Source organism: Populus nigra, chromosome 12 (genome assembly GCF_951802175.1).
Source record: "Populus nigra chromosome 12, ddPopNigr1.1, whole genome shotgun sequence".
Lineage (NCBI taxonomy): Eukaryota > Viridiplantae > Streptophyta > Magnoliopsida > Malpighiales > Salicaceae > Populus > Populus nigra.
The window spans coordinates 15,259,572-15,282,023 of NC_084863.1; the positions used below are offsets into that span (position 1 = coordinate 15,259,572).

At 32.1% G+C, this 22,452-nt stretch overlaps 3 protein-coding genes across 9 annotated transcripts; 2 read left to right on the forward strand and 1 right to left on the reverse strand.

The window, feature by feature from the left end:
- The first annotated feature begins 1,231 nt into the window (after window positions 1–1,231).
- LOC133669535 (exocyst complex component EXO70B1) lies at window positions 1,232–6,819 on the forward strand. 7 transcript variants are annotated; one of them, XR_009833908.1, is made up of 3 exons: window positions 1,232–3,310; window positions 5,510–5,611; window positions 5,717–6,819. XR_009833908.1 is itself a non-coding variant. In XM_062089722.1 (2 exons), the coding sequence occupies exon 1, from the start codon at window positions 1,404–1,406 to the stop codon at window positions 3,306–3,308; it is 1,905 nt and encodes a 634-aa protein (XP_061945706.1). In that variant the 5' UTR covers window positions 1,232–1,403; the 3' UTR covers window positions 3,309–3,310; window positions 5,510–6,819. The 7 variants fall into 7 exon arrangements, 4 of the variants coding, with proteins under 4 accessions (XP_061945706.1, XP_061945707.1, XP_061945705.1 ...); XR_009833909.1 differs by having other exon boundaries at window positions 5,514–5,611; XR_009833910.1 differs by having other exon boundaries at window positions 5,549–5,611.
- On the reverse strand, window positions 4,722–6,501 carry LOC133669536 (GDSL esterase/lipase At2g30220-like). Its single transcript, XM_062089725.1, has 3 exons — window positions 5,899–6,501; window positions 5,519–5,780; window positions 4,722–5,035 (listed from the first exon to the last, which is right to left on the reverse strand). The coding sequence occupies exons 1-3, from the start codon at window positions 6,499–6,501 to the stop codon at window positions 4,839–4,841; spliced, it is 1,062 nt and encodes a 353-aa protein (XP_061945709.1). The 3' UTR covers window positions 4,722–4,838.
- Window positions 6,820–20,297: 13,478 nt separating the features above from the next.
- LOC133669415 (uncharacterized) lies at window positions 20,298–21,298 on the forward strand. Its single transcript, XM_062089538.1, has one exon. It carries the CDS (start codon window positions 20,429–20,431, stop codon window positions 20,897–20,899), a length of 471 nt encoding a protein of 156 aa, XP_061945522.1. The 5' UTR covers window positions 20,298–20,428; the 3' UTR covers window positions 20,900–21,298.
- The last annotated feature ends 1,154 nt before the right edge of the window (window positions 21,299–22,452 follow it).

Here is a 22,452-nt window from a genome sequence, read left to right on the forward strand (position 1 = left end):
TAACTCAAATGAAGTTGGACCTCCAAAAGAGGATCCCACACCGTTTAATTTACTCATCTTACCTATTAGTATTATTTATCAGATGATGTGCTCAAGCATAACTGCCGTATACCACCACGATCATTGACAACCACCATGAATAAATGCGTTGGTTTGACAATATGAAAAATAAACAAGCGAACTGGTCGAAATAATTTTTTTTTTGAGCATCATGTGGTTTTCCTAGACGCAATTGACCAGGCCATAGAGAGAGGCAGCTTCCTCATTTTCAAACGACTCTCCCTCCACTTATCCACCTCTGGCCTCCTCGCTGTCCCCTTCCTACGGACCCATCGAACCTTCCTTTCGGTACTTCCTCTTGACCCATCTCCACAAGTCACGAGACATGGCGCTGCTTTCAGATAAATAAAAGAAAAAATCTCTAAAAAGAAGTTCTGACCAGGGAAAATTACACTCAAACCTTCCAATTTTGGAATACGTTTTAATTAAGTCCTTTTTCTACTGGAAGTTTCAATTACATCACCCATATATCATAATTGATGCAATGCCAACATTCCATTACATTATAAATGTTCATATCATGTGCATCATATTTTCCTAAAAAACTAGTAATTTGATTTTTTTTTTAAATTCTCAAATATTCACTCAAATAACCAAAGAATATATATATAAAGAAAATTTTAAATTAGGTTTCTCCAAAATCATAATCTCTAGTAACTCTATGCTAATAACTTAAAGTGATATATTTTTATAAAATAATTACTAAATATTTAGCTCATTTTTATGGAAATAATAAATTATTTTTAATACATCATGTGTTTAAGGTTTTTTTTTCTTTTAATAGTGAAAAAAATTTAAACCAACTTGTATATGCTAAAATCAAAGTCTTTTCTCATTTTGATTCTATGTGGACTACACACGGCCAATGGTGTATATTTATAAATACAAAACTTGATTCCCATTTAAACCAAAGATTCAAGGATTTATCACTGTGAGCTGTAATTAAAACTTCCAAAAGATGAGAGTCCAAATTGAAACCCATATTATAATTAAAGGATCTTAATTGAGTTTTGCCGAAAGAATAAAAGGGCAAAAAGTAAAAAAAAAACAAATTATTTAATTACCAAAATTGCCACTCAAGAATCTCTTTTCTTTTTATCCACGTCTGCCGTCCCGTCACTCTCACTCTCTACTCTCTCTCCTCCCTTTAAAACTTGAAAGTACAAACCGCGTTTTCCAAGGACATTCCCGTCATTGCACCACCCACCCTCCCTCCTTTATTCCCTTCTTCTTCTTCTTGTTCTTCTTCTTCAAAACTGCAACCACCGCTCACTCCAAACCTCCAGAACGCAGCCGTTTAATGCTCTTGCGAACCCTAAACAGCCAAACACAACCTTAAAAATATGGCGGCAGATAACGGAGAGGAGAAGCTGATCGCTGTAGCACGCCACATAGCGAAAACGCTAGGCCACAACGAGTCAATGGCTGACGATATTTTGCAAATCTTCTCAAAATTCGACGGTCGTTTTTCTCGAGAGAAATTGGCCGATAAATTGACAACAGCAGGACAAGAAGAAGATCCTAGAGCTCTTGATCATACTATCAAGTCCTTAGAGCGTCAGATCTCGCAGTACGTCGCCGCCGACCACCCGATCTGGTCTGACTCTGCTGACTCCTCCGCTTTCCTTGACTGCGTCGACGAGTTAATTTCAACTGTGCGTGGACTTTCCGTCTCCAGTTCCGCCGGAGCGTATTTGGCACGAGCTGAGGATCTTCTTCAGCAGACTATGTTTCGGCTGGAAGAAGAGTTCCGTCTCTTAATTGAACGTGGTGGTGAGTCTTTTGAAACTACTAGATCTTATAATAACGGTAACGGAGAGTTAGCGGAGGATAATAGTAATTTATTGTTTGATGATTCTGACGAGGATGATCATGACTATAGTGATAGTGAAATTCCGGTAGCGCAACGGTTAAGTAATTATGATGTCATAATTGATGCATTGCCGTCGGGGATTATTAGTGATTTGCATGAGATAGCGAAGAGGATGGTGGTTTCGGGGTCTGGTAAAGAGTGTTCACACGTGTATAGTAGTTTCCGTAGGGAGTTCTTGGAAGAAAGCCTGTCGAGGTTAGGTTTAGGGAAATTGAGCAATGAAGAAGTGCAAAAGATGCAATGGCAAGAATTGGAGGATGAAATTGATAAGTGGATAAAAGCGGCGAACGTTTCCCTTCGGATTTTGTTTCCCAGTGAGAGGAGGTTGTGTGATCGGGTGTTTTATGGGTTGGGTTCGGTGAGTGACTTGTCATTTATGGAGGTTTGTAGGGGGGCTGTGGTTCAGATTTTGAATTTTGCGGATGCGATTGCGATAGGGAGTAGGTCGCCTGAGAGGTTGTTTAAGGTTTTGGATTTGTTTGAGACGATGAGGGATTTGATGCCGGAGTTTGAGTTTAATTTTAGTGACCAGTATTGTTTGGTTCTCAGGAATGATGCGTTGGGGATATGGAAGAGGTTAGGGGAGGCGATAAGGGGGATTTTTATGGAGTTGGAGAATTTGATTAGGCGGGATCCAGCTAAAGCTCCAGTGCCTCGTGGAGGGCTTCATCCAATCACACGATATGTGATGAATTATTTACGTGCTGCATGTAGGTCAAGAGAGTCGTTAGAGCTGGTCTTCGAGGAGAGTGTGAATGTTGTTCCATCAAAGGATTCTACTTTGTCTTCATTGTCGGTTCAAATGGCATGGATTATGGAGTTGTTGGAGAGTAATTTGGAAGTGAAGGCAAAGATTTATGGGGATACTGCCTTGTGCTCTGTTTTCTTGATGAATAATGAGAGGTACATCGTGCAAAAAGTGAAGGATAGTGAATTGGGTTTGCTGCTTGGGGATGATTGGATAAGGAAACACACTGCAAAAATCAAGCAATACCTTTCGAGTTATCAGAGAAGTTCCTGGAATAAACTTTTGGGGGTATTGAGGGCAGATAGTAGCCCCGTGGCTGCTGCTAATGTTGGAGGAAAGTCCATGTCTATGAAAGACAGGATTAAGGCATTTAATTCTCAGTTTGAGGAAATTTATAAATCTCACTCCCAGTGGATCATATTTGATGAGCAGCTAAGAAATGAGCTGAGGAACTCTTTATACAATCTAGTGATGCCAGCTTATAGAAACTTCATTGCAAGGTTTCAAAATGCTCCGGATGTTGGGAGGCATGCGGATAGGTATATTAAGCACACTCTGGAGGATATTGGCACCCAGATTAACGTGTTGTTTGAGGGAGGGAATGGATCCGCTGGTGGCAGGAAATGAAGGTAAGCCACTGCTTGTTGTACTATTGTGTATGAACTGGAGGAAAGTTTGTGAATTTTGGTGTTGTATGGATGTAATTAATGATTGTAGCCCTGAACTAGATATTTGAATGTGTTCATCACATTTTATTTTCCCTTTACCTTTGTCAATGAAAATTATGGATGCATGCTATGATCAATCAAGATGGTGTTCTGATTTCCATATGAATTGTATTTTTATTTTTCTCTTTCTATGATCAAGGCTATTATACATTTGATTATAGTTATTACATGGAAACCAGCTTTATGCTGTTAATCTTATACCAAAACCCAATCGTTGTATGCTGTCAGCTATCTATTCCCGCCTTGCGTAATCTCACTTGTACACACTGGTAACTTGTAAATAGTGGAATATCCAATTGAAAAGTAGACTACTTTTTAAATAAATATGGGTTTAGTTTAGGTATATGTTCTCGTATAAGTTGTCAAAATACACTTGTCACTTGTCAGGATTAAGCATTACAATTATTACTACTATATGATGGCTGCAAGTTCATATCTTACTCTTCTTCCAAGCTTGAAGTAGCATGCTTGTGATGAGTTGAAAACTGGCATTTTAGAGAGGCAGTGTTATTAGTTTGTTCCCACTTCCGGGGATGAATCAAGAGCTTGCTGAGAGCTGACTCTATTTATGCAAGCCCATTCCTTTCCAGAGTAGTAGTGAGGTTCGACTTTTGATTCATGATAGCAAATATTTGAAATTGATTATTAGTTTGTGAATGAAGGATAATCTTTGCCAATGATTCAAATAGAAATTTTTTGTTTTATGCCCCTTCTGGGTGAGAAGTTAAATTAATGGAGGTGTTAACAACAGAAAACAATGATCATATAGCATTTAATTTTCTCTCCTACAACCTAGCAGTAAAAGTGGTCAGAAACATCTCTTTGACAGTCAATTCCCTTTAACCTGTTGGTCTCCATGCCAAAAGTTTCTATGTTCAGAGTGATTAAATGAGCGTATTCCTTTGCCATTGCCTACCACCAGCACTGAATGTGATCTCTCCTTTTACCAATTGTAATGCCTATTACGGAATTGATGCATATCTTTTGATAAATTTTTTACTGAATTTTGCAAAAACTCACTATGCAATTCGGCTACTTTCAGAATTGAGTGATAGGCAATTTTCTTTAACCCAGTGGCCGAGATCTAGAAGTGGTCAAAAACCTTTCCATGATGGAAAATGGTCTTAATCTGGAGGTTCCCCAAGTCAAAAGGTAATAGGTTCAGAGTGTTTAAATCAGCACAGCCCCTAGTCATGCTCTTATCATTAAAACCGAATTATTAGCTCACCTATCGTTGGATTACCCATTTGACTTTTTAAGTTGTTGCAAGTCAACTTTATCAGGGATAGCAAAGCATTGCTATGAGATCTGATTGATAGTGCAAAGTAACATAGAATATCATCGCTTATTTCTATTTTTAAAATTGCCCCCTTCTTTGTGGAGTATGAAGTGTTCAAAAAGTTACAGTACAAGCTGAGAGAAGCTGTGATCATATGGGATTGAATCGGGAAATGAGATTTTTCTCTAGATATTCGGTTAGGAACTTGTAGGCTGATTCACTTGGATGGATAGCATCCCAAAACATGAACTGAGAAGCATTTCCACATGTTGGTGTCGCTTTGTTACAGGTTGATCCTGCTTCAACAACCCCTGTTCCGCAGCACCCTTTATGTGTCTCGACAAAACCTGTTGTGTAACTTCAAATATTAGTAAACTAGGCTTAATGCAAGAGAGAGGCTCGAACCTAGGACCCCTTATGTAGATGCCGTTTGAGCTACAGGCTCATTTTCATTGGCTATACCATGCTTAATTACATCAATGTATAGCAGATTGGACACGGATCTACTAGCTCTATATATGGTCATTTTCTAAGGGGTCTGTCTCTCTTGTCTGTTGGTCCATAAATGACTTGTAAGGTCTCTTTGTAAGTCAGTTGAGTCCTTGAGTCTGATCTTTAATTTCTACTGTCCTGATGGCTAAAATTTTCTGAACATACATCAGCATTGCTCAGTGTTTAAATGAAGTGGACCAACCCCGTTTGTTGTTTGGTGCAACCAAAGCATTAATTAGTCCAGCCTAGTAGTTTAGCTTTTACCATAATACATGTTATATTTTGTCAAAACAGCTAATCCCCTTTCTTTCCCCCCCTTTTTTGAGAAGACAGCTTACCGTATTTTTGTGGCTGGGAAACCATGTCAGATAACGGGTCGTAAATGTCTGCATAGAGAATCCTGCTTCCTGGAAGTGATGACTGCAATGGAGGTAGTAACCTTTTAAGTTTTTTATTATAGGCTTGACAGTCTGAATTTTGATCTTCTAGACATGCTAGATTCCCTGAACTCCCATATCTTGTGACTATCTGAATAGGCAAACACCCAATTGGAGGAAGGCCAGCAATCGCCATTAAACGGCCTCCAAGATTGTACAGTTCCTGTGAACATTACCATCAGAAGTTACCCGAGAAAATGTCGGCAGTTTTATGCTTGAAAATACTCTAACCCTAGAAATTGATTGTGCAAAGCTAGATAGATGCCTGCATTCATGCATACCTGCACAAAAGTTTGTAAGGAACTCAGCAGAAAATCATGATAACCACTGATACTGTTGAACTGATACCGTCTTGTGGGTATATCATAATAGTTGTAAATCAAGTCATTAGTGCCTGAACTAACAATGATGAAAGCTCTGCCAAGTATCTTCTTGGCCTCCTCTTCTCCAACAATTCCCTTGAGCCTTGTAATATAGTTCTGGAATAACTCAAGTTGCTCGTACATTGGGATGGCTCCGGATGCCACCGTCGTCATGTCGTCGTATCCTGATCCGGCCGAAGCGAAACACACGCCGGTGCGAATATTGTCATCAGTTAGGCTTGGACTGAGGACAGGCGGAACAGTTTCTTCCATCCCGAGGATGCTGGCTGTAAAGTCAGGAATGAGTTTTCCGTTAGAAAACCTCCCTGTAGGAACGTGGCCTGGAAAATCTCGGCCATATGGTGGATGGTCACTTCTGAACACTGTCTTCACGTAGTTGTTGTTACCAGTATCAACCGTCGAATCACCGAAGATAAGAATGCTGGAGAATTCGGGCAAGGTTGCAGCCCCACTGAGGTTGCATATGGTCGCTAATGTAAGGAAGAGGAGGGCAGGTGCCATTGCTGATTGATTAACATGGTGAGATTACTTTGTATTTATAGAGAATAAGAGAGCTGTTGTCTTTAGCAGTTCCATGCCCTTTTTACATGGGAAGAAAATGGCTGAAATTAAAATCTCCCCAGCTACCTTGCCATGTAATATTAAAGAGAATTAAAGAGAGATGAAGCCTGCATCCTTCTTCGGTCAATGAATTTGAGTTGAAGATCGATTTCTCATGTGTGAAACTGTTGGGTTATATCCAGGTACAATTACACTTGCTTTAGCAATCAATGTATCCTCGAGGTGGCTTGTTTATTATATATACTGAAATTTAAGTCCTTTTTTTTTTCTTTTCAAATCAAGTTTTAAGCAAGCAATTCATATTAAAAGAATCTAACTGGACTTGGAAAAGCAATGTAGCTCCACGCCAACGTACATTATCTATTAGAACAATGTAATGATGATTTTGCTCCTTTATTAAAAAAAAAAAATTAACATTAGCTTTTAAGATATTAATTTTTTTTTACAGATTCATTATTCATTACTAAAATATACGAGAACATATAAGTTTTTTTTCATTTTAATTGCATAATGAAACAATCAAAATAATATTGTAAGCAAAAAAAAAAATTAAAACTGACATGAGAGTGACTATTTTGTATTTTCATAATGTTTTTTTTTATTATAATATCAACTGAGAAGCAATTTGATATTTAAACAAATATAAAAAAATAATAAATAATTAAAAAGCACAACAAAATGATCAGAATATGCAAAAAATTTAAACTAGAGTTAAGGTGTGTTTTTGTCTTTTTACAACGGTTTTTTTGTTATTATTAAATTAGTTTAAGGACAATTTGATGTCTGACTAAATATCAAAAATAAAAATAAAAAGAATAAAAATGTGGGGCACTTGACCACGCTTCCTGGTGAGTGGGAGGCGCTTGCACTCTTTGAACGACGTGTGCGACACCTCCTAATATCCAAAAACTCTATTTTATCGTGTAATTGGAAGCGTTGCCGTGCTCTTTTTTTTTTAGAGGCACCAGTCAGTGTTGATAGTATGGTTTATCTCTAGTGAAACTTTCTACATCTCTTCTTTTCTCTCTTCTTCTTAGAAAATTATAGCTTGACTCTCTTTATTGTTGATATTTCAACTTCAGTCTTTATCTTTTGACTTCTAATTTTTGTTTTTGACCATTTTATAGAAGTTTTTTTTTTAAAATTTCATCATTCCATCCCAGTTTGCTACATATTTTTTTTTTCTAATTTGATCTTCATTCTTTTTTTTTTCTAATTTTTTTCTCTCGACTTTTTTATAAAAGTTATTATTCTTTTTTATTTTATTGTTCAATAAAAAATTTGTTTCTTTATGTCATTTTTTATCTTCATTTTTTTGATTTTTTAATCATTTTGCTAAATTAATTTTTCTTTTCAATTTCACCCTTCAATCAAATATAAAATTTATTTTGTTTTTCAATTTTGATTCTCATTCTTTTAATTGCTATTTTTTTAATCCTTTAGTATAACTGAAATTCTTTTTTCAATTTCATCATTCAATATTTGATTAATTGAAAATTGAACTTCATAATATTTGTAAATAGGATGCTTTAGAAAAGTTTACACAAGTTTTTTTTAAATGGTTTTATAATTCTCTTAATTTTTTTATCAAGTTATTCCAATCTTATAATCCAAGTTGTGAGTTTAGCAGGAAATCCTGAGTTGGCTCGACCCTGATTATTGAGGTTACATGTTTATCATGCTAACTCAGGTTCATCATGTAATTTTTTTTTACTCTATTTCATTCTTTCATATTTAATAGGTTGTAAATTGAGATATATCATTTGTTCTCTTTTGAAAAAATATATTTTTTCAACAAGTTATCCTAATAACTTTTCTTTTTAAAATTGATCCATTTAACATCGTTTTTATTTTTTTATCTAATTAAAATAAAACCAGCTTATTCGATCCAATTAGATATATGACCCGAGTCACATATTTGTTTTTTTTTAAACATTATTTCTTGCGTAAGAAGAAAATAATCTAGCCCACGATGAAGCGCGGACACCGCTACTATTTTCATACTATTATTCATGAGAAATCTCTTTCTTACAACTTCTCTTAGTTACAAATCGAACTAAGTTTTTAAAAATATTGAGAAATGGAAAGCACTTCCATTCTACGCATCAAACAATAGCACTTATTTATCAGAATTACTCTATGAAATATAAGAAGCTAAATTAATGTTATTTTTGCTTGTAAAGAATGTCATGCATCAGCCTAAAAAGAAAGAAATCTAATAAAGAGAGGGAAGGTACTCTTTGTTTATGTAGTTGAAAAGTATTTTTGTAAAAAATTAATTTTTTTTTATTTCAAATCAATATTTTTTGGTTTTCAGATGAATTTGAATTTGATATGTTGATATTAAAAATAAAATAAATTTATTTTAATATATTTTTTAATAAAAAATATTTTAAAAAATAAATACTATTAAAACACCATACTTACTCCAAAAGTGTATCAACTCGATGGAGAGAGTTTTGCCTTTTTAGGCAAAAAGCCAGAAACTAGTCTAATCAATTCAGGTATTATTTCTCTTGATCTGACCAGAACGCCTTCCTCTCCAACACACACAGCGAAAACAACATTGTCTTTGTTATTGAAAGCAAGGATCTGGAGACTGATCCTTTTGCTTGTGACAAAAATCATTTAAGGTTTGTTTGATAATGGATCAAATATTTTTTTTTAAATAATTAAAAGAGTGATGATTTAAATAAGAATTTTAAGGCTATATCATCCATAACATTCAAGCCATTTCAAAAGCATCTAGTAATTGCCTTGGCAGCCTAGCGTAGCCTGATTGTGGTTGTAGTTGTGGTTGCTTTTTAAAGTGTTTTTCGTGCTAAAATGCATCAAAATAATTTTTTTTATTTTTTTAAAATTATTTTTAAGATCAGCGCATCAAAAAGATCCAAAACACATAAAAAAATTAATTTTTAGCCAAAAAATAAAAAAAATTGAATTTTTTGAAACGCGGTTTGCACCGCGCATGTTTTCAAACGGTAAGATAACTCAACTAGTTAGGTTTTGGATTTACTCTCTAATAATCACGAGTTTGAGTTCTCTTAGAGCCACTGAAAGTTTACATGATCGTTAACTTAAGAGCCAATAAAATTAGTTAAGGTACATATAAATTGATTTAGATATTCATGTTAATAAAAATAAAAATAATAATAACAACAACAATCCATTAAGTGGATAAAAATAAGCTTTGTAAGGGATTAATTCCACCTTAGTTAATAATCATTATCCAAACGAACACAACAATGCTAAGTTAATTATAACTCATTCTAATTCAATAAATACAGCTTACAATTCAAATTGGAAGCTAATAAGAACCATTATAAATACTTGGATTAATTATGATCATTTTATACAAGCTATGCATATGATTATTTTTATGTTTGGTAGTGTTATAAAAAATAAATTAAAAAATATTTTTTAATGTTTAGCTATGCTATAATGTGTTTGAATTTTTTACAAATTTTAAAAAGTGTATTCTATCAAAAATAATTTTCAAAAAACTAGGTCATAATTATTTTTGACCAGAAAATATTTTTCATTAATCATGAATAAATATAAAAAAATTTAAAATATATATATTTTAAAAAAAAATATTAATTTTTTATAAAACAAAACGGGGCTTTAAATTCTTTTTTCTCTCCCTCAACTAAGAACTTGCTCACTTGAGCATCAAAGAAAACAATTTATCGATGGCAGCCGAATGCAATACCTTATTTATTTATTTATTTCACATAATTAAATACATAAATGTAAGTGATAAACAGAAGAATTCAATTATGAATATAGTAGGGTCAGAAATATTTAAAGAGTACTTCCAATTATGAAGTGCTAGTAGGTCAGTATTAATTGAAACCTGCCTGGTGCCAGCCATTGTATCTCTTATCCTCCCTTACAAGTTACATGCATACTCGCTTTTTTTTTTCAGACAAAAGAGAAGATGTCGTGACAAAACTGGGAATCAAAGCAACTCCTTTTCTCTTCTTTGAGCCGATCTGGGACTGAGAATTTTTGTGGTCCGAAATACGATATGGTAATACAAAATATTTGTGATATTTAATATATTACAGTCAAAAAATTAATAAATACAAACAAAAATATCTAAAAAATATTATTATTGATAAATTATCGACGGATTTTACCAACAGAAATATATATATTTTAAATATTTTTAAATAATTACCGATGGAATTATATACGGTTTGTTTCCGAGGAAATTACCGACGGAATAAAATATATATTTTTTGTTTTTTCCATCAGTAAATCTATCGGTAATAATATTTTTTTTATTACCAACAGACTTACCGACAGATAAAAAATTACCGACAAAAGATTCACCGATAAAAACTTGTAATTTTTTTACTAACAAAATAGTAGTGCAAATACTAACGGAAAATTTCGTCGATAAATCTAAAGATTTTAGTAGTATATTGAATCATGATATTGTAACAAATCTCTCCTCCTGTCATTAAACATGAAACAAACCATAAAAAAAACTAATTTGTTAATTACATTGACATGCTAGCAATCAATCCATGAAGTTTAATCTTTAATATGAAGGTTTCAGTGTGAAAAATGCAAAGCCATGCATATAATATTATATGAGCTTGAGATATAGTTTAATCTTAGATAATTCCTTAAGCGTGTTTTATTATATCTTGAAATTTTATCTAAAAAATTAATTTATTAAATGAGATCACATTATATAATTTATATTATTTTTTAATATATTTTTTCAAGTAAATTTTTTTAAAATTTAAAATTTACATATGTCCACAGTTCTTTGACAACAAAGACAATTAACATCATCATTATGATTTGCTGCAAAATCTGCTAACTTTAACAAATTTTATGTGCAATTTTGTACAAAATAATATCAAATGTGTGCTGGCCCGGGAAGCTTGGTTGAAATCATATCAACCGAGGATTGCATCTCCTACGATCATGCAATAAGAGGAAAATTCAAAAAAGGGTTGTGGTAGTTCATCAATTCAATGGTCTTCAAGAAAAATGGTTCATGAAATTTATATATATGAATGCATATCCCAATATTCTATATGGTCAAATAGTGTTGGTTCAAGCCTCTTGTAGGGTTTAACCGCCCTGTCCCATCGATCATCTTACAATTCATATAGATTAGTCATGGCAGATCCTGAGAACTATCTGAACAAGAAGTATCTATCATGGGTTCTGTTCTTGAAACATGGATGCTGGCATGAAATCCCAGCTCAAGTTTGATACTTTATATATCAATTAATTTCCCTCATGATCTCTAATGCATAATTGCAATTCCCATGGCCCAAATAAACAGATTTCTGACGATACGAAAGGTATCTGCAAGGACGACTTCGTGGAGCTCTCATAACCACTTCATATTTGCTGGTCATGCATGGCTGTGAATTGTGCTGGTCTTTTTTCATGTCTTTACATCACTGTATTATTGTTAAGCTGTGCTTCTGATTAGACTCATGTGGGCTTGGTTTTATGGTCTCCACTCTCCTAATTGACCCCCTCTTGATTCTATATACCAAAGTATTAATCACTTGGGCTCTCGCAGTTTCCTTACCTATACCTCATAGAAATCAATCGGGACTTCAACTATTTCTGTCAGCAGATTTTGGATCCTAAATCTCGATGCATGTTGCCCCTCGTAGTCTAGCTAGGCACTAGAGAAACAGGCTTCAGCCTTGTAGTTGCCATAAAGAATATATATTTAATCAACTTGTAATAATCAAGTTGTGAATTTTTCATGAAACTGGCACGCCAAGTTTTTCTTGCTACACCGAAAAAATCCTAGCTTCACGGGACCTTAAATAATGAACAATAATTAGGATCCTAGCAAGCCAAAACCATGATAATATTCAATTATGCCAACTAGCTATATATAGAATGTGTCATTGTGGAGAAAATAATGCTTGATCACATGTAATAGATTGACGTTTCACCAAATTTTGTCGGGGTCCATGGACAAAAGCTTCAGTGACCTTCCACTATCAGAGGAATCGAACTAATTAAAGTGTGACATGTACTGCTTCACAAGAACTAGAAAACAAAACGCTTAACATATATAACATATACTATAAGTTCCTGTCATTTCATTTCATTTAATTTAAATAATTATGAATAGTGAAATGACAATCACTTTTACATTTTGCTACTCAAATTTTTGAGGAGTTTTTTAGTTTTTTTTTTTAATTTTATCATTTAATATTAAATTTATTAGGCATTGAACTTTATAATTTATTTAGATTTATTTTTTATAGAGCGATCTCAGTCACTTCTTTGTCTATTTTTAAATTAATTTTTTTTCAATTTCATATCTCAACATTGAGTTGATTGAAAATCGGATCCAAGTTTGAGAAGTTAATTCGGGTTGAATCAAGTCATTTTTCTTCATTTTAATCCTTTAAAATTAAGTTGATTGAAAATTAGGATTTATGATTTTTTCTTATTTACTTTCTATGTGGTTTTCATGGTCTTATGACCCGGGTCGCGGGTTAGGCCGGTTGACTGGAGTCTTTTTTATCTTTTTTAGTTGATTTTTTTTTAACTTTATCATTCAATATTGAGTTAATTGAGAATTAGACTTTAAAATTTAAAGGTAAAATATGAGGTAGAAAGAAAAGGATTGAGATCCTTTCAAATCTCAAATTAGTATAGTTATTAAAATTGTTTAGAAATAAACTTGGTGCAAGGATCAAATTATAAATTGAATGGGTTAACTTGAATTAATTTATGTCAATTAATTTTTTAAAAAGGTCAAAACAATGATGATATTTTGAAATTTTAATAAAAAATTCAATGAGTTTTTAATCGGGTCACACCATATCAGTTCCAAATAATTTAGACTGAATTCAATAACAATAGAAATTAAAAGTATCATATCACGTAAATCCAAATGATTACTTTAAAATTTAATGGTTATAATGCATTCCACTTCCATGTAAATCCATTATAATGCATTCCACTTTCTTTAAAGTAATAAAATAATAATTTAATAAAAAATGCAACGAGTTTTTAATCTGTCTTACTAGATTAGTTCCAAATAATTTGGGATGGATTCAATATCAGTGCAAATTAAAAGTATCATATCATGTAAATCCAAATGATAATTACTTTAAAATTTAATGGTTAAGGCATGAAAGTGGAATGCATTATTATAATTAATGGATTGTAGTTTTTTTTTTCAAGGTGAAGGGGAAAGCAAAATTAGGCATCATTAAATAGCTAGCACGGCCAAGCTAATTACTCAAATTGAAGTCATTAAGTATTTTTTGAGATGATGTCGTTTCGGATACTAATTACTCAGATTGAAGCCATTAAATAGGGAGAACATGTATTTTTATCAATGAAGCAATCTAACTAGATCGAGGCAATTAATCTTTTGTCTAAATGACTTGAGATTTATGGAAAGTTTCCTCAAAATACTCGACCATGCATTATCTGTCATAAAGATTTCACAGAAATCTTCTTTAATTGATCAATCAAAACTGTAATTAAATTGGGTGAAATTAGTTCCTTTATAATTAATAATGAGAGAATTAATTTCCATTCATAATCATCATATATCATACTAATTCAGTGCCGAAAGTCGAATTCAAGAACTCTAAACCACATCCACATTCACATTGTGAAAGGTAGGGGTAATGATCTGCCCGTCCTTAAAGGACGTCACGTGATAGTAAAAGATTTGAGATTTGCACAACAGGTCTTGAGTTCGAATCAGGACGTGCATCTCTTGTAAGAGCTTGGGATAGCTGAAGTTTTACTCGTTTACCTGGATTCACAAAATACACTTTTCAGAAGATGAAGTTTTCTCGAATTAAAAAAAAGAGTATGATCTGCTCAACATAAAAAAGAAAAAAGATAGAACTGTATTTAGTTAAATAAAAAAAATATAAAAATAAATTTGTTTTTAAAGGAGTGAATTTTTATTATTTTAAAAATAAATTTTTTATGTCTCAATTGTTTTTTTTTCTTGAAACAGTAAATAAATACTATCTTAATTATTAGTTATTAATTATTATTTATTGAAAAAAGCACCATCATTCTCATAAACGTTCTCATGCATGAATTTTGACAATCAAAAAGAAAACGAAGCAACTAAGATGATAACAGCGTGAGAAGTAAGTAAGTAGTCATAATCACCGATATCTTTTCTCAATTTCTTGAGCAATAAATACTTTGATTTGTCATTGAATCAAATCTCAATTCAAATATCATAATTTGTCTTCATTGTAATTTACAGTTCCCACATAAATCTCCCACGATCCAACAACAAAATTGATGAGAAAACGAACTTGCTGCAGATTCTATGAACATATATTAAAATTAATCACATAAAATAAAACAATCGGATAGATGCACTGAATCAGAAGTAATTAAAGCCATAAGACTCGTGTATAGAATTTAACCTCGAGCAACAAAACAAAACCCTACAATATTATTTACAGCTAGCCATAGAAGACAAATCTAAGGCTCAAGATCATACCATATAATGCATGATCTACTTAATTAGCATTACCAGCACCCAAATGCATCTAGAGATAACCACCGCGCATAAAAGAACAGAAACGATATTAAGTATCGCATGCCTCGTGGGGTTAGGGTTGGCTGTTGGGTAGCAGATACAGTGAGGTACGGTACGACAGGTCTTTGAGCCCACCGCACCTTTTCCTATCAATTCACCGCAAAAATGGACTGTTTTAATGATTAAAATAGATTTTTTTTTATAAAAAAAAATAACACATTAAAAGAAATTCTGATTTAATTCACGTAACCATTTCTAACCTAAAAGAATCACTATATAGTACAAGAAATTGGAGCTTAAATCATACTCTTGTACAAATGATGATCATCCACCAACTTACGAGACTAATTAATTAGGGTTTCCACCCTGCAGGTTCTAAAGACAGGCTTGACACACGTTCTTCAATAATGGGATATATAGTTCCCCTTTGCTTCTGTTTATTGTGGATTAAATCTTACATTAAGAATCTTGAAGTAGGGCATGGCCTCGTGCATTCTCTTAAATACCATTATTGTCTGTTAATGGAACCCTAATTGGGGTTTATGGTCGGTGCCTGAAACCTCCATAGCACGAAGCTTCCTTAGCTAATGTACAAAACAATGCCACCTCACTAGTGGATATATAATTATGTCCATACAAGCAGACAAAATCCTTAATTAAGACTTAATCACTAGAAAAAGAATCTTGTTTCGGTAGGTGGTTAGCAATCCATTTCCAGATTAACGGCCAGTACACAAAATTAGTCCAGATAATCACCCTTTTAAAAAGCATACAAAACAAAAATTACCTCATTCCTAAACAGGTTCAGGCTCGGTACATAGACTGCAAGATTCCAATTACTAAAGGCAGACCTGCAATCCAGGGTTGCCAAACCAAAAAATAAAAATAAAAATTAAGACATTGTAAAATAATTTTATTATTTCTGCTACTCGGAAATGAATTGATCATTTTTAATCATATACAGACAACAACATCTGTTTACTAATCAGTTAGCCATAATTTTTTTTCTTGAATAAAAGTTTAATCCCTGACAAAGAGAAAAATTCCTCTCCATGTTTTTTACTTAAAAAAGATTTTAGTGTGTTGAAGACAGCTAGGTTCTTAATTTGTGATTAGTTTAGAGATGTGAAAACGAAATTATTTAATGTCGCCCACGTTAATGCAGCTAATTAAGACCTCCTACCATGCATTATATTTCAACTTAATTCTATATTTTTCCTTGATTTTTGGTGAAAATAAAAACATATTATTCTTTAAGGTTGTATTTGGATAATATCCTAAGATAAAAAAGATAAATATAGAAACGATATAGATATATTTGATTGAATACATAAATACAGAGTAAAATATAAAATAAGTTTCTTTTTTAAAACAATTCAAAATAAATTTATATGCTTTCAAAACAAAAAATAAAAAAAAAACATGTTATCTTTGTCTCCACATCTTTGTCTTTTTTATTCTAAAATGGTAACCAGAAATGGAATATCCAGAGAGGTGAGATTAAATAAATTATACTCAAATAGACAAAATAATTGAAAGAAAAGAGCTACTAATTTTAAAGAAATACAATAGCCATTATTAATTTAAAAACCATAGAACCAATATATTTACTTATCAATAAGAATTAATGATCGAAGAAAGAATTGAAGATATAGTACTGTAATTGGATTTATTTCTATTTTTTTTAATTTATTGTATTTTTTCTGATTATTATTTGAATGGCTATTGTTAATTTTATATGCTGTTTTGCCTGATTGTGTTTATAAATTAATCAGATTTTTATTTAATTTCTTAAAATACAAGTATTTGGTAAAATACTTACTTTTAAATATAAATTAACATACTATCTTTAAAAAACATGCAAAATTAAAGTGAATACTATAAAAAAAATATCTTCTCAATATTCAATTAAAAAATATATTTAATTAATTAATTAGATGCAGCAGGATCAAACCAACCCTTCATCCCTATCTCCAAAATGGTATAATACAACATTTTGTGATTCAATTATAGTTTTGTTTTAGAAAAAAACCATAGAACCAATATATTTCCTTATTTATAAGAATTAATGATGAAAAAATTAAAGTTTAAATTTTGATGTTATTGATATATTATAATTGAATTTATTTTTAATATATTTTAAACTGATTGTGTTTTCCCATGGTATTATCCGAAAACCATGATTAATTCATTAATAAATCAATCTATTATTAAAAAAAAAAAGGGAACTGGGCATAATTGTAGTCAAGTCACATCACATTTGAGGTGACCTTAATTTATTGCCATGCCAGTTGGCTGTTGCTTAGGTTGCAATGGCTTGAAAGCAAAATCAGGGGCCAGGGCATGCATGTGTTCTTGGCAGCATTAATTGCTTCAATGATATGGATGTAGTACCCTACGTACCTAGCTATTTATCCACCGTCCGATCAGATATTTTTGTGGGAAAACTCTTTTTTAGCACCCATAATTTAATTATTTTCCATTTCTGCTTTTATACTTTTAATATTTCTTAACACCATTCACCATATTTTCAAGAAACTCCAATATGCTCCCTACCGAGCTTCAAATACCAAATGCTTCTCTCTATTTTTTTCACATTAATTTCTTTATCTTTAAGTCTCCTTCTGAATTCCCATGCATGTAACAATAGTATCCAATAAAACGCTAGAAAATCCCCAAATAACTCAAAACATTGGTCCATCTTAGCATTTTCCAAAAATAAGGTGTGATTGTTAGATCGCGGCCTAGCGGGGTAGAGACTTTGTTTTTTTCCTCTGTATCCGAGTTCGATTTTCTCTGTGCATGTCTGTCACTCTCGCGATGTCTTACATACTTATTAGGTTTGCAGAATATTCAATGGGTTTGAGAATTAGTTGTGGTACGCATAAACTGACCCGGATACCCTGAATTATATATATAAAAAAAGGTGCGATCTAAAGATTTTCGAAACATTATAAATCAAAAATTCTTAAACTATAGATACCAACTCGGAATAGGGCTAAACATATAGGGATGAAAACATACATTCATATATATATATATATATATATATATATATAATAGCTTATTTTATTTCAAAATAGGTTAGGTTATCAAACACTACCAAGAATGTAACATGTACTCTTGCATTGTCATTCCGTACCTAATGAATTGATTTTTCAGTAAGGAAAATTATTTTTAATTTCTATGTATTGAGTTTTATTCCTTCCCATCTCAATGATCTCATGCCTATATTCGCGATTACTGGTTACTGGCTCATGTTGTGGGACCTACTATTTGATAAATACTGTATTCTAAAAAAAATAATACTGTATTTATAGCTAGCTTTGGTACTTGCCCTATGATTGTTAAATCAATTTATTCTTTTGCCAAGAATATCTCTCCTCCCAAATCACCCATGTTTAATTATAGCATAGTTCCAAAATTAGATTCCCCTTTTTTTTATTGTAAAAATATATCTACAGACTAATTTTTATTTTTCAAACGAGAGTTTTCCACGTCAACAAATATTTAAATTTAAAAACAAAAAAAGAAAATTTTCATAATTACCAGACCGATCTCTTTGATTAATATTTATATTTGATACGTGTTTAGTGTCCCGCTATCATGGATTCGTTAATTAAGAAATAATCATTTTGAAAAACTAACATTTACACACATAAATATGATCCAATTAGCTTGAAAAATGATACAATACACACACACACTCTCCAAAAAGTCTTTATTGAAGACTTGAAGTTGATTAATTAAAACATGTTATTATAAATAATAATAATAATAATAATTAAAACATGTTTTTCGACATGATTTTTACTCGACACGACTATCGATAGAAACAAAAAGCGTGAATCCCAATTGCCATGAAGGTTTAGCTTAAAAAATACAGAATCTATGTATGCTCTATGCTCTAAACAAATTCATCTCATCTAGTTTATTTATTTTTGCTTACCATCGTTAATGGAGTTCTGTGTCAGATTTGTCTATATATGGGGCAATAACCGCAGTTTAATGCTTGGTCAAGGTGCCTATCTGCATTTAATAATTTGCTCCTTTTATCAATGTACAGATTAATTTGGAGCTTTGCGAGCAGGGAATAATAATTAAAAATAAAAAAAAAACAAGAAACAGGGTCCTGGAATATATATGGAAAATGGAGTTTTTGTTTGTGATGCTTAATCACTGAATTAACGGGAGGCATGTGAAGTTACTATCATGATTTAGCTCAAGTGAGCTTATTATTGTCTAAAATTATGAATTTAATTTCTAGTTTAAAATCTAAAATAATAGATGATAGATAAATTACTTGAATACACTAGTTTGAATATAAATAGTTTATTTGAAAAAAATAACGAGATCATTTATATTTGTTAGAAAAATGGATCTATAAATTGATCATGCATATAATAATAATAAAAATATTATACACTATACCCACGCATATTAACACATATTTAGAGAGATTACTATAAAAAAATTTAAAAAAGATAATGGAAACTCTGATGGAAAAAAAAATCCACCTTTGTTTGAATTTTTTGTCAATATTTTCCAACTAGAATTGATAACAAAATATTTCCTCGATGATTCTTTTAATATTAGAAATCACCGATAGAATACAAAAGTTGGTGTTTAACTTTTCAACAACAATATTTCATAAATAATTAATTTTTAATAATAACAAAATTTTCTCTAAATATTGATGCATTCTCTAATTTTTAATTTTCTAGCAGTGGATTTCCATTGCGTCTATATTATGGACAAAGCTTATAGTTTTTTTTTTTTTTTTTGCAAAGCGGGGCGTAGGCATATCAACTCTTCAAAAAATCAGTAATATGACTCGAATCTTAAACCTTCGAATTAAATAAATCTTCTTCTTACCATCAAAGTCAATCCTTTGGAAGCAAGAGAAATGATCCAGTAAAAATTGGCTTAAAGATACTGTGATTAAAGAGTAATTAATGAAGCTTAAGTAATCCACAAGCCTAAAGATTACAAGTCAGCTTATAAGTTAATCACATGATTAACGTATAGAAGAAAGGATTTGACCATTGGAACTCTAAATTAATTGATGAACCGTATAGATTAAATATTAAAGATCATCACTCTTCTTAGGTCACTTTCGTCATTTTCAATCCAAAATAAAATAATTCACATTCTACTTTGTTCTTATGAGTACGGTTGTTCCTATAAAACCTTGTCCTCCCTTGGTCACATTCTTACCAAGGAAAGAAGAAAAAAAGTAGAGTCACAATAAAGAGTTCCAAACTCCACACCTGCACAAAGGGAGAGAGAGAGAGAGAGAGAGAGAGAGAGAGAGAGAGCTCTTTGATTTCCATAGAAATGGGCAATAGTTTAAGGTGTTGTTTGGCTTGTGTTCTTCCTTGTGGTGCCCTAGACTTGATCCGTATAGTTCATTTGAATGGCTACGTGGAAGAAATAACAGGTCCAATCACAGCTGCTGAGGTCCTTAAAGCAAACCCTAATCATGTTCTTAGCAAACCTTCTTCTCAAGGTGTTGTCCGTAAAATCTTGATTCTTTCGCCGGAATCCGAGCTCAAAAGAGGCAGCATATATTTCTTGATCCCATCTTCTTCATTGCCCGGTGACAAGAAAAAAAGTGGTAATAATTGTGGCCACCAGATGAAATCCTCGTCAAAGAAGAGCAAAAGATACTGTAACAATAAAGATGCACGAGATTGTGATCGTTATTTAACCGATATAGTCTCCGAAAAGAAATCCTCTCGTCGTGATCGACGGACCGGTCGTGTCGGAGTATGGCGGCCTCATTTACAAAGCATCTCCGAGGACTAAAAAGTTTTTTCCGGTGCCGGATTTTGACGTTCTCCAGAGTAGATAAAGGGGTACAATTATTTGCAACTGGGACGTTTTTTTCAATGTACGTGGGGTTATACTGGTTTTCTTCTTTTCTTTTCTTGTATAAATTTTATATTTTCTTTTTCTTTTTTCAATCTGCATATAATAGTGGCAGATTGAGATTTTCAATATTCATCGGATCGTGATCCATTTTCTTCGACCTTCAAGTAAATTATTATATATTTGATGGGGGGAGAGAGAGAGAGAGAGAGAGAGGTTGGTGTTGATGGAATATTTCGTAATTACATCCACAAGTTCTGGGTAAATACATGTTTCTTAAATATTCAATGCCTTTTGGATTTATAATCTGAAATAATTTGGTGGGTTATTTGTAAATTCTTTCTAAGAGAAAATTGTTTCATGGTCCCTTAATTTTGAGTTTGAAATGAAGAAGCTAAACACAAGGGAAATGATTCAATGGAGAGCAATGGAATCTCATGATAGAAGTTAATTAAAATCCATTGCTCGATTTGATAATTTCTCAAGGAATTATAGCTATAATTTAGATTTACTCCATAATGTTATTATTAATTACTATATGCATGCCATGAAATGATTCCCTTTTCTTATAACTTAATTATACATCCAAGAACATACCCTTGATTAATTATTCATATTAATCTTGTTTAATTAATATAACTTAGGTTTTGATTTAATGTCAACATGTTTTAGGTTATGATGACTCCTTGCTCAATGATTAACATGAAAGGTTACGTACAACTACTTCAATGATTAACACATGAATATTATTGATTAGTTTCACATTAGTTTTTGTCCTCTTGTATGTATTGACTTTATTATTAATTGTACAACTATATAATAAAGCATTTAATTATCATGGAGGATTTGAATTGAAAAAATAAAAGGCATGCCTGCCAGTACTTGGAGTGGAGACCAGTTGTGATTATTTGAATTTGGCACATAAATTTTACTCAGCATCATCGACGCACACGGTAGTGGAGACCATAATATGTATAAAATATGATTAGCTAAGGTAAGACATTTACAGCCAACCAATAGAGGGAATATTGGGCAATTAATTAACAATTTCTAAATATAAATGTTAAAGCCGATAGATTGCATCTCAAGGATAATGATTACTCATTAATTAATTACTAGTTCTTACAGTTGTCAAGGAGATGCCAAATTTACTACTCTATGAATATATATTTCTATCTTATTCTAAAAAACCAAAAAAAATAAAATAATAATATGATGCCCTTCTATTCTAATTATTGAATTATACCTAGGAAGAGATAGCTTATAGTCCTACGCATATCAAGATTTGAATCATATGAAAAAATTATCAAAGAAAAGAAGACAACATGAGATCTTTTAGATGGATTATACTTGTAAAATTTGACTCGAGATAAACCTCGAGTCATGAATTGAGAATGTATATTTAAAATTTTTATTTTTTAAATCAACTTGAACCAGCATAAACTACAAATCAAACAAATTCCAGATCGATCAACCAGCCTATCCAAGTT

Bases quoted from the DNA above. Each gene is read 5' to 3' on its own strand.
- LOC133669536 (XM_062089725.1), bottom strand. From the start codon at position 6,501: ATGGCACCTGCCCTCCTCTTCCTTACATTAGCGACCATATGCAACCTC. The intron at 5,781-5,898 runs GTATGCATGAAT...TAATGTTCACAG, and splicing joins CCTTACAAACTTTTGTGCAG to GAACTGTACAATCTTGGAGG. The intron at 5,036-5,518 runs GTAAGCTGTCTT...GTTACACAACAG, and splicing joins TTCCCAGCCACAAAAATACG to GTTTTGTCGAGACACATAAA.
- LOC133669535 (XM_062089722.1), top strand. From the start codon at position 1,404: ATGGCGGCAGATAACGGAGAGGAGAAGCTGATCGCTGTAGCACGCCAC.
- LOC133669415 (XM_062089538.1), top strand. From the start codon at position 20,429: ATGGGCAATAGTTTAAGGTGTTGTTTGGCTTGTGTTCTTCCTTGTGGT.